The 12,101-nt window shown below is 40.9% G+C and overlaps 1 protein-coding gene across 1 annotated transcript in view; it reads left to right on the forward strand.

Moving 5' to 3' along the window:
* The window catches only part of Gtf2e1 (general transcription factor IIE subunit 1), a 30,530-nt gene extending 18,742 nt beyond the window's left edge, over positions 1-11,788 (forward strand). The window contains exons 3-5 of the mRNA XM_027412708.2: positions 2,140-2,341; positions 8,501-8,742; positions 9,858-11,788. Coding sequence (XP_027268509.1) covers positions 2,140-2,341; positions 8,501-8,742; positions 9,858-10,282 — 869 coding nt within the window. The 3' untranslated portion in view covers positions 10,283-11,788. The remainder of the gene's footprint in view (positions 1-2,139; positions 2,342-8,500; positions 8,743-9,857) is intronic.
* The last annotated feature ends 313 nt before the right edge of the window (positions 11,789-12,101 follow it).

The following is a 12,101-nucleotide window of genomic DNA, read 5'->3' on the forward strand; positions in this document are numbered from 1 at the left end:
TAGAGGATTCAGAAAATGGGCTTATATGTTTGCTGGCTGGTTCAGTGGATAAAGAATCTGCCTCCAAGCCTGAGAACCTGAATTTGACCCATGGGACCTATACTCAGGGTGGGAAGAGAGAAGTGACTTCTGTACACTCACACTATGGCATGTATGTTTTGTGTTCACATGGGACTGTATAAACACACACATGCACACACACACTAAAATAAATCTCACTTAAAAATGTTAAAGAAAAATGGGGGCAGTTCTCTGATGGGTGTTTTAATAAATCTTTCACATATGGCTAGAATAGCAAATGGGTAAGAGTGATTGGTAAAGAGTCATTAGTAACTTAGGTTCACTGGGAATTGTTCATGGCTTTGCAGAGTCCATGCCTATCAGGCTTGGTTCTGACTCACTTCCTGTGATGGTTACATTTGATGTGAGCAACCAACCACAGCCTAGCCGTGAGCGCTGGGCTGCCTCTTAGCTTTGAGAGTCTGTCTGCCCCCTCCCATATAGGGGATAGATGGAGAAATTGGGAAGAGTGATGTTCTTGAAGTGATGTGTGACCAAAGTGTTCACTTATTCTTGGCCATGGGGGTGGGAGGCATGGAAATGTATTCAATTGGTAACATGTCTGGAAGCTTTGGTGTCATACTGAAATAGAAATGCCTGGTTTGGTTATTATTCTGTTAGTGGGGAAAGAGGGGAGGAGGGGAGTCCTTGTTATGGGCCCTGCACTAGTACTTAATTGTCTGTCTTCATCCCTCAGGAAAGTTCTGTAGGAAAGGAAGAATGCAATGGCTGGGAGTATGACCAAACTGGAAATGCATGTCTGGCAGTAGTGTAGACTGTTAGGTGAGAAGACACTAGTTAGCGTCATAATTGAGCAGATTTTATTCCTCCCCATCACCCAGCTAGTTGGGTGACCTTGACTTTATTCAATGCTTTGTAAATACTTAAGGTACAATAGTTAGGGGTACTGTTATTTTCTTGCATTAGCTGTATGACTGGACAAATTATGAATTCCTTAAGAGCCTTAGTTCTGCTAGCCATATCCAGAATTAGTGTATAGATGAAAACCTGCAAGGGAGTACTTTAGAAGCAACACTGTGTAAATAAAGTAATTGTTAGTCAGGTGTTTATGACTGGATTATAATGTTTTGGGACCAAAGTTTACAGTGTCTTGATATTATTTTGAGGTGTTAGAGATTGAGCTATCAAATAGACTTTAGACCAGGAGGATAGGGTAATAACTAGGGTGGTAAAGGAACTGGGACTGGGGAGGAGAGCCTAGAGATGGAGGAACATTGTAAGCTCCAGTGGAGGCCACACTTAGTACAATACAGCAGTGATGAAAAACGTGCGGCATTTTGAAATCACTACAGTTCTATAAGGGATATGAAAACAAAAATAAATTCCTTGAACTTTTTTTGAGACTGATTTGAATGTATTTTCTTAAATATAAATGGTTTATACACATGAAACAGTAGTCCTTAAAGAAGTGGCTCATTGGTTAGGAACACTCAGTGTCTTTGTAGAGGATCAGAGTCTGATTTCAAGCATCTCCGTCAGGCAGCTCACAACCTCCTGTAACTTAAGCTTTAAGGAATCCATGACTGTCTTCTGGCCTCGCAGACCCCTGCACATACATGTGTATGTGTGCACACAACCACACAATTAAAAAATAAGTTCCCCCCAAAAAAGTAAAAGAAATAGCCCTTTGACAATGCCTAGGACCACCAAAAGCTTTTAGTTTTAGGCATTTATTTGGCCTTTTCTAAAACAATAATCCAAATGTATAATATATGAAGAAAGCTTTTGGAAAAGGGTACAAATTCAGCACTAAGCTGTAAATAATTAGCTAAAAGTTAAAATAAACATAAATATATTAGAAATGTTGTGATTTTCAAAAATTGCTAGGGATGAAATTTTGAAATGCATAAGACGACGGGTGTATATAAAGATGAACAGATCTGTCGTAAATATGACAGAAAATTGTAGAATCTAGATGGTAGGTACATAGATAATCATTATACAGTTCTTCTGACTTTTTGTGTGTGGAAGTTTTACTAAAATATTGGTGGAGGCATGAAGCTAAGGCTTACCTGGAAGATTTCCGTCTTCTGACCTAAGACTTGATGTTTTTGGTAGGAACTTTCCGCTGCACCTTTTGCCACACAGAGGTAGAAGAAGATGAGTCAGCAATGCCCAAAAAAGATGCTCGCACACTGTTGGCAAGATTTAATGAACAAATTGAGCCCATTTATGCATTGCTTCGAGAGACAGAGGATGTAAACTTGGCCTATGAGATACTTGAACCTGAACCCACAGAAATCCCAGCCCTGAAGCAGAGGTGAGTGGAAGCCTGTGCCTTGACCTTTTATAACTTGCTTTGGTTTTAATTTTGGAGAGCTAGAGTGAATACTCTGGAGACTAAAGACAAGATGTCACAGAGCTTATAAGTTCTGCCATGCTTGTCTTACTAACTTGTGCCTATAATCAGATTTGTTGGTCTGGAATGTAATAGAGTGCTGGCCTGCGGCAAAATCTTTTAGGTAGTCAGGGTTCACCTTAACCACTCCTGATTGGACCGGAAGCACTCAGCCAATTGGTAGCTAATCCTAAAATTAGTTGTGCCTCTTGTGAATGTTTGAATTTTTTTTCTTTTTTTTTTTCTTGATTTTTTTTTTTTTTTTTTTTTGGTTCTTCAAGATGGGTTTCACTGTGTAGCTCTGGCTGTCCTGGAACTAGGCTGGCCTCAGAGATCCACCTGCTTCTGCCTCCTGAGTGCTGGTATTAAAGGTGTGTGCCACCACTGTCTGGGTTGTAGTCAACTTTTAAAGGCTAAAATTCTTTGAGGAACACAGCATTTTCCTATGATTTTTGTTTGCTTTTCTTTAGCATGTATGTTTTGTGATAGTCATTGCATACGTACTTTGTTGCTCTTCCTCCCTGATTTCTCTCCCATGCCCCTGCCTCCACTCCCAGCTCCCACTTACACCATTGCATCCCACACAGTCCTCTTTCAGATTTACATGTATTTTATTCTCTGCTACCCCAGACACACACCCCTCCTCCTTCAAAACTTCCTTCCTCTTTCCTACTTTTGTTCTCTCTAATTCCATGACCTACACCCACACTATATATAAAAATATGTACACATACAACATTCTCATATATGCACACATACATAAACATTATAAGCAAGGGTTTATGTATGAGTGAGAACATGTAGCATTTTGTTTTATTCTTCTGAAACATTTTAAACATATGCTTCTTGTGTTACTAAGTTTTAATGCAACTTTCTGAAGGTACAGTGTCACCCATGAGTTAATACTGCTAACAATGGCTCCTTCCTCTTTTTTCAGTGTGCTGTAGTATTTGAATTGCCAGGCAGGCTTAGTTCTACCATGCCATGAAAAGTCATTATATTTTAAAAGGTTTATTTACTTTTAGTTTATGTATACTAATGTTTTGCCTACATGTGTGTGAATGTACTGCATCTATGTCTGGTGCCCACAGAGACCAGAAGAAGGTGTCAGATCCTCTAGAACTGAAATTACAGATAGTTGTGAGTCACCCTGGGGGTGCTGGAAGTGAACCCAGGTTCTCTGCAAGAGCAGCAAGTACCTTTAACCTCTGTGCCATCTCTCTAACCCATAAGAGTTACTATATTACTATATTACTTCTTGAGAACTAGTGTCAGGGAGTGTTCTCTTGTTCTGCCCTATCTTTCTTTCTGATACCAAGGTATCAGAACCAAGCTATCATAACCACCGACCTGCTCCTGACTCTCGAGCTCACAATTATGATTGTATTTGTGTGGGGTTCTGGAGCTTCTGTTTCATCTTTATTTTTCATTAGAAATAGCTTTTCATTCATACAGTGTATTCTGATTCTGGTTTCCCCTCCTCCAACTCTTCCTAAATCCTTCCCACATCCCACTCACACAAGTCCACACCGTTTCTTTTTCTCATTAAAAAACGTGAGCATCTAAGTAATAATAATAATAAGATAAAATAAAAACAGACAAACCAGTATAGGACAAAACATACATAAAAAAGAGCCAAAGAAAAGTCACAAGAAATACATACAGATGCTGAGTCACGAATATTCACACACATAGAAAATTCGTAAAACAAAATTGGAAACTATAATGTATAAACAAAGAGAAAGGGGTGGGGAAGCCCAGAGAAAGCATTATCAGACAAAACACCCTCCAAAAATGCTATTGGGTTCATTTTGTATTGGCCATCTACTGCTGGGCGTGGGGCCTGCCTGCCCTTAGGTGTGGTTTATATACCTAGCGAGATTCCCTTGGAGTGATTATCAATTGGACATAGCTTCTGGGTTAAAGACAGGGCCTGTGTCTACTTCTCTCAGCATTGGGATTCCATCTGGCTTGGACCTGTGCAGGCCCTGTGCATGTTGCCACAGTCTCTGAGTTTATATGTGTGTCAGTACTGTTGTGTCTAGAAGGCCTGTTTCCATGGTGTCTTTCATCCCCATTGACTCTTACAGTTTTTCTGTGTCATCTTCTGCAGAATTCCCCGATCACTGAGGGGAGGGATTTAATAAAGATAACCCAACCCATCTAGGACTGAGTGTTCCAAGATTTCTCACTCTCTGCACTTTGTCCAATTGTGGGTCTCTATACTAGTTCCCATATACTGTAGGAGGAAGCTTCTTTGGTGATAGCTGAGCAAGATGAGCATAGAAAAATGGCATTAAGAGTCATTTTATTGCTACGGTCCTTTAGTTGAACAGTAATATTTGGTTTTCCCCTAGATCCATGGTCTATCCAATCTCAGATCCTTTACTACCAGGGCAGTGCTGGTCATTTCTTCCATCTCATGGAGTGGGCCTTAAATCCAATTATATAGTGGTGGGTTGCTTTCACAACTTATGTGCCACCATTGCACCAATATATCTTGCAGGCAGATCGCTATTGTAGATTTCAGTGTTTGTAGCTGGGTTGTTGTTTACCTTTGTACTCTGGTAGTGTGCAGAGTGCTGTAGTGATGTTTGCCTCCTCACCTGTAGCTGTGAGAGATGTTTAGTTGGGGCTTTGTCTCCCCTGTTATTTGGTTACTCCATTTAGACTTCTTTCATATATGTATATATTTTAAGAAGCTGCCAGGCGTGGTGGTACACACCTTTAATCCTTGCACTCAGAAGGCAGAGACAGGCAGATCTTTGTGAGTTGGAGGCCAGCCTGGTCTACAGAGTGAGTTATAGGACAGCCCAGGGCTACACAGAGAAACCCAGTCCCCAAAAACAAAAAGCAAAAGGGAGGTGGGGGGTGTTTCTACTGTATTAGGTTTTCAAATAGCTTAGTTTTAGTTGTCCCTCTGTATTTCCTGCTTACCCCTTCTTCCCTTGCCCTTCCAATTTGATCTTCCCTTTTCAGTCCACCCACACCCCCCTGTCCCCATTGCTATTTATTGTTTCCTCTTCCTATGGAGATCACACTGTCCACTCTTCAGTCCCTTACTCTGTACCTAAGAACTGTGGTTATGTGGATTGTTGGCTGCTTATCAAAGATCTAACAGTTAACATTCACATATAAGTGAATACATACCATGTTTGTCTTTTGGGTCTGGGTTGCCTCCCTCGGCATGTTTTTTTTTTTTTCTAGTGGAGCTTCTATTTTTTTTTTTTTATGCCCTCTATTATGTACTGTTAAACAAGTCCTGAGTTAATTGTGTTTTTTTACAGTTGTATGGCGAATTCTGTAACTTTATTGGTTATTGTGGCCTAACACCTAACACCATGTTTCGGTTAGGGTGTATTTGCCTGTGATGATTTGTCTTCCATGACCACCTAGTACAGTTTATAGCTCAGTTGCATACTGAAGGTCTAGATTTCTTTTTCCATCTCTATTCTTCCCTGTTGTATTGTCTTCTTAAAACTATGAGGGGATCTTCCCTAAGGTGGCCATCTGTGTCTTGATTACCTGCAGATGAAAATATCCAAATGCAGAGAAGATGGCATCTGTTCCTTGTGTCTTATTCTAAAATATGACCACAACATTCCGGAAAACACCTTCTGAAATATGACCACAGAAACATTGCAGAAAATACCTTCTGAAATGTGACCATAGAAACATCCCGGAATACACCCTTTATCTTATCTGTTCCCCAATGTCTTCCTGGCTAGAATTACTTTGTGAATGTATTTTAAATCAATATCTGATCAGGGGGATGAAATTGCATGATTGGTACTCAGAGCAGCTAAGCTTTACTTTGGAGTAACTAGCCATCAATATTTAAATAAAATTGACAAACAAAAATCAAGGAGCCATGGTTAGTAGGGAAACATTACATCCACATCACAGGCAGGCTCATGTTTGACTCAGTAAGTTAGCTCACTGGTGAGACAGAAACATTTACTGTCATTTAGTTGATGCCCCAAATAAAGTAAGATTTTGAGGGTAGTCTTTATTCATTCCCATTGTTTTCTATCTCTCTCTCTCTCTCTCTCTCTCTCTCTCTCTCTCTCTCTCTCTCTTTCTTTCTTTCTTATAATAACATTGAAAAGTAAAGACAGGTCCACACTAGAGCAGTGTGCCTTTCTTCTCTCTCCTGACTGGAGTTAGGTAACTCTGGAGGGTAATGTTTTGAGGCACATAGAAAAGGCAAGCTGAGTACAGCAGGATGAAGGTGATGGCTGAGGACTGACAGCACTGACAGGAGTTGGGGAAACAGTGAGATGAGCAGGGAGAACTCAGCATGTAGCAGAAGCACAACAACAAAAATGGATCAGGGCGAGAAAATGAAAGGAACGTGAGTGTTAAGAGAGAAAAAAATGTAAAGAGCCAAGATACACAGAAGTAAAAAGTCAGATTACAGTAAAGGCAGCTTCACCTGGAGGAAGGTAGAGTGTCTATCGACAGATATAGCCAAATTAAAACAATTGGTAAACAATGCAAAAGCAATATCATTTGAATACAGAAAGGAACAGAAGGGAGAGGGAAGTCAAGTGCTTGCAACTGTAGCATGAGACATCAAAAAAGCAGAATGTAAAGATGGAATATATATTTGGTCAGATCCAAAGCAGGAGCAAGGAGACAATAGGGAGGAGTTAAAGGAAAGTATTAAGACCAGCTAGACTGCCAGGGAGAAAGGCTGTGGGTCAGAATGGAACAGAGTATCCCTGGGTGCAGGTAGGATAAGGAAAGAATGCCAAAGCAGTAGCTGAAAAGCATGCATTAAATAACTGGAACAAGCTTGTTGCTTGGTTTCAAAAGTATAGGAATCAGAAGCAGGGCAGGAGGGCTGAATTAAGCCCGAGACTGTCTCTAGAGAACGATCAGAAGCACAGTGTTCTAAGGGACATGTAGGCAGCCAGCCAGATTCTTGAACACAGGCACATCAGAGAAACCTCACCTCAGCACGTGACAGCCAGCCCAAGGAAAGAGAGACCAGCTTAGTGAGCAGAACAAGAACAGTGCCCCTAGTGGCTTATGAGGGGAGAAGATTAATGAAATGTTGGTTAGATTTAGGATGAGCTGGTTTCCAAAAGGATAATGGAATGCAGGGAAATGAATCAGAGAACGGTGAGGGCAATCATAAGGTCTAGAATACCTGTGGGCACTGGGAAACCAGCACAAAAGGTATGGTGTGAGCAGGTAGTTCGGGAAACATGATGGATTGTGTGGTGAAACCTCTACACAGGCACATCAGAGACAAACCGTTACGACCAAGATTGAAAACTTTAAAGCAGGGGAAATAGGAAGCAGAAGGGAAAAGGCACACTTAAACTTGGCTTAGCTCATAGAATGGGGAAGTCTAGTGATTGGAGAAAGAAGGAACAATCAGGCCTATAGTGTTCAGGCAGGCAAGGAAGGCCGTGGAGGTAATGAGCAAACCAGACCAGGAAGCAGATCCGATCCCTGATGGGGGTGGGGGGTGGGGAGGGAATGGCTGGGGACAGAGAGTCATTCTAGTTGTAGAAATACAAAGGTGCAGCTGGATAGAAAAGGGACTGTCTGAAGAGTGTTCTGTTCAGTGAGTAGCTGGAGGAGAATGTTAATTCTAAGCTGGGGTCTGACCCTGCACAGTAACTTCCTAACTTCTTCCATGGTCACACACACCTTAGATTAAAGTTAAATTAGGAAAGTACTTTTAATACAGTATTTTGTTTTGTTTTAAACAAACATTTCATGGAAAGATACGACTGGGAGCTGTTTTGCCTGACTAGTATCTTTAAGTAGACTTTCACTGTCCTTCTCCTTCCCCATGCAAATTAGTGGGCATGTAACAATCTCTAAAACATTGGTTTTCATGTATATGAGAGGGTACAGTGTTTGCAGAACTTCAATATGGTCTGATCCATACAGCTTTCCCCCTGGGCTATAGAGAGCTCTCTGAGAATTCTTGAAGCATGCCTGCTGGATTGCTAGTAGCATTTGTTCATGCTTGTACTACATTAGCCCTCTCTCCAGCTGTCCTTTCTGTTCAATGCCCAGATTTTAATTTTTCTTCTTGTTCCTCTCTAATCTTTTCTACAGCAAGGACCGAGCAGCAACTACTACTGGAGCTGCTGGTCTGGCAGGTGGGCACCACCGGGAAGCATGGACCAGCAAAGGCCCCTCTTATGAGGACTTGTATACCCAGAATGTTGTCATTAATATGGATGACCAAGATGGTGTTCATCGCACCTCACTGGAGGGGAAATCTGCCAAAGAGAGGCCCATTTGGTTGAGAGAGAGCACTGTCCAAGGGGCATATGGTTCTGAGGAGATGAAGGAAGGTAAGAGTGAGAAGTCACTAAGATGGCTATGTCATGGACTTGGTAGAAAATTAAATGGGCTTAGAAGAGAATGCCTGGGTAATTCTTGGTTTTATTGAAAATTCATAGTATGAAATTGAGCAATACGCATTAAAAGCAGCCAATGTGTTGTACTGTCTTCTAGTTTAGTCTAACTAACAAATAGGTTTTTAAATCTCTGTTCTTTATTTTTATGTGTATTAGTGTTTGCTTGTGCATACATATAAGGAACTACATTCACTTTTTTTAATGAGTTTAAAGTTGTGTAGTTTGCTTCAGGAAAATGAAACTCCCATTTGTTTATCCATCCAGTAAATTCTTACTCAGTGTCAGGTATTGTCCCAGTGCATGGGTCACAGTGAATAAGAAAGATAAAATTCCGTAGCGGCAGAATCTCCAGCCTTAGAAGGAAACAAGGGTAGTGAGCCTATGTCACTGTGCTGGAAGATGAGTGCTGTGGGGGAAACAGAGCCCTGATGGAGTGGCATTTGAGTAAAGATGTGAAGGATGCAGAAGTTAGAAAAAAAAAAACCAACCTGCCAGGGTAAACAGGTAGAACAAATGCCCTGAGAGAGTGTGTGCCTTGTGTTTACAGGGAATACCAGCTGTAGCTGGAAGGGAGTGGATAAGGGTGGCAGGGCAGGAAGTCGGTAGGTGGCCAAGAGGAGGTAGCACTTTATAGGCCATTGTAAGACCTCTGGCTTTTACTCGAGCAAGGGAAGGGGCCATGCTTTCATTTACTGTTATACCAGCTACTGTACTTGGTCCTATCTTGGCATTATCCCATAATTCTTACCCAGAGTCTCAGAAGGCACACCTTCTAAAATTTAGAAATTGAAAAATTTGCTGAAAATAGGACAGCCTTTGTGGGGGAAAAGGAGAATTCACATTCATGTAATCTTACGTAAACCTGTAAATTCCATGTACTTAAGCTTTAGTATTTAAGAAGCATTTTAGATATTCTGTAGAACAGCAACTCAGAAAATGGAGCCAGTAACCTCTGTGTTGCTATTTATCAATTTAAACATAACACATCTAAGTCTATCTTTCATTAGTTACAGATGAATGCTTGTGACTTTCTGGGTTTTAACTTCCAGGTGGCATCGATATGGACACATTTCAGGGGCGTGAGGAAGCTCGTGCAGGGCCTGATGACAATGAGGAGGTCATGCGAGCTCTACTCATTCATGAGAAAAAGACTTCTTCTGCCACAGCTGGCTCAGTGGGAGCAGCCGCTCCAGTGTCTGCTGCCAATGGCAGTGACTCGGAGAGTGAGACCAGTGAGTCGGATGATGACTCCCCACCCCGGCCAGCAGCTGTGGCTACCCATCACCGGGATGAGGATGAGGAAGATGATGAGTTTGAGGAAGTAGCAGATGACCCCATTGTTATGGTGGCCGGCAGTCCATTCTCCTATAGTGAAGTTAGCCAACGGCCAGAGTTGGTAGCCCAGATGACACCAGAGGAGAAGGAAGCATACATAGCCATGGGTCAACGCATGTTTGAGGACCTCTTTGAGTGAGCTTTCCCTGCTCTCTCCTCCTGTTAGCTCATTTCAGAGAGAACTTCCCACCAAGTGCTAAAGTGGCTCCTGCCCCCTTGATGTCAAGCACCTACTAATCTAGTACAAAAGCATAATAGGAGAGAAAGTTTGATTTTTTTTTTTTTTTTAATGTCAGAAACTTCCAAGAAAGGTAGGTGGGCTATAAGTATTCCCTCTCCTCTTATTACTAAAGTATTAATATTTTTCTGTAATTCCTTACCTATTTTTTTCCTTCATTTTTAAGACATGTTTTTTCTCACTCGGATTAAAATGCTCCTGTCTAAATTAGGATAAACTTATCCTATTACAACTGTTTTCTGGTCAGGCATTTGAAACAATTCCTTGAAGTCCTGCCAACCAAAGTAGCTTACCAAGAAGCAGATCACTGGTTAGGGGAGCCCCAAACACTTCATCTTTCCTCCAAATTGAGTTTGGGATCACCCTATAAAAGGAGTGAGAGAGTACAGAAGAGAGAGAGAGAAATTAGAGGAGAGCATGCACGTATGTCCAGGGTTACAGAGATAGAGCAGGCTAGGCATACCTTCATGAAGAAATCAGGAAAGTGTGCACAAGGGTAAGGAATCTGTCCACAACTGAAGAACTGAGAGTGGGGACAGTGCTTTAGAACTGCCCCAGTGTGATTTGGAAATCTATGTAAAGCCGAGCCTGGTCCCACTTCCCTCCTGCTCTACAGGCCTTTTGCCAGTGCTCTTAATTAAGGAGCTGTTCGAGTAGAAAGCAGTAGAGGATTGTTGGCTACTCCACTCTTCCTCGATAGCTTCGAAACATCAAGGCCTCTGTCTCTCCTGTGAGTCTTGTCAGACTTTGTATTCTAGCCTCTCCACTGTGTTGTTGAGCATTGTAACCTCAAGGCACACAGTTATGTGTCATGGTGTTATTCCTGCAGGCAGAACTTTCAAAATAAAGGACTTTCATATAAGGTCTACAACCATTACATTATATTTTATAGTGGTTTCCCTTGCATTGTGACTTTTAATTATCATTTCTAGTGTATGTGAATTGAAGAGCGTTTGAGTATCTGAGCCTTGTATAAAGTGATTATTCATTTACCTGGTTGTTGGATGACTGAATATTGATGGTTTACTTATTATTGTTTAAAATTTGAATTTCTGGTTCTAACATCTTGGAGTATAACTAAAATGAACACTCTTCCCATTTAAAGATGTTAGAGATGTCTCACTAGCCATATATCATAGGTGCAATTGGATGCAAGCTAAATTCTGTTTTGTTTTGTTTTTGGCATTGAATTGCCTTAAAATACCTTTTATGTATTTATCTTAAATACATGAACTGTTCAACTTTTAAATTTTGTTTTTTTAAACTTTTATGGTTCTAGAAAGATGTTGATGTTTAAACTATGTTCTTTGTTGCATTTTATGTGATTATGTGTATGAGTGTGTTTTCTATTGTGGAAAAATATATTAATAAAGGCACTCATTAAAGCAGTGTTTGAATTAGACCAGAGAGGTGGTCGTACTCACTAAATGGGTATTAATCAGGAACTAAATATTTTCCAAGGAAAATACACGGTTGTTCATAAGAAGACATTAGGAAGAAAAGTTGTCCATCCATACTGTGTTTCATATAAAAGGATTCTCATTTTCTCCTACTGTTTGCAAGACACTCTTAGCTATTTTATTTGACTGATTATTTGGAACAAACATAAATCAGGGATGGTATGTGTGAGTGAAAATACTGGGAACGGGATTTGCAGTAATCTCAGTGTGTTGTACAACAGAAGAGATTCCCATTTTGGAAAATAGCCCACAGATAATGG

The sequence above is a fragment of the Cricetulus griseus genome, chromosome 4 (assembly GCF_003668045.3).
Source record: "Cricetulus griseus strain 17A/GY chromosome 4, alternate assembly CriGri-PICRH-1.0, whole genome shotgun sequence".
In the NCBI taxonomy this organism is placed as follows: Eukaryota; Metazoa; Chordata; class Mammalia; order Rodentia; family Cricetidae; genus Cricetulus; species Cricetulus griseus.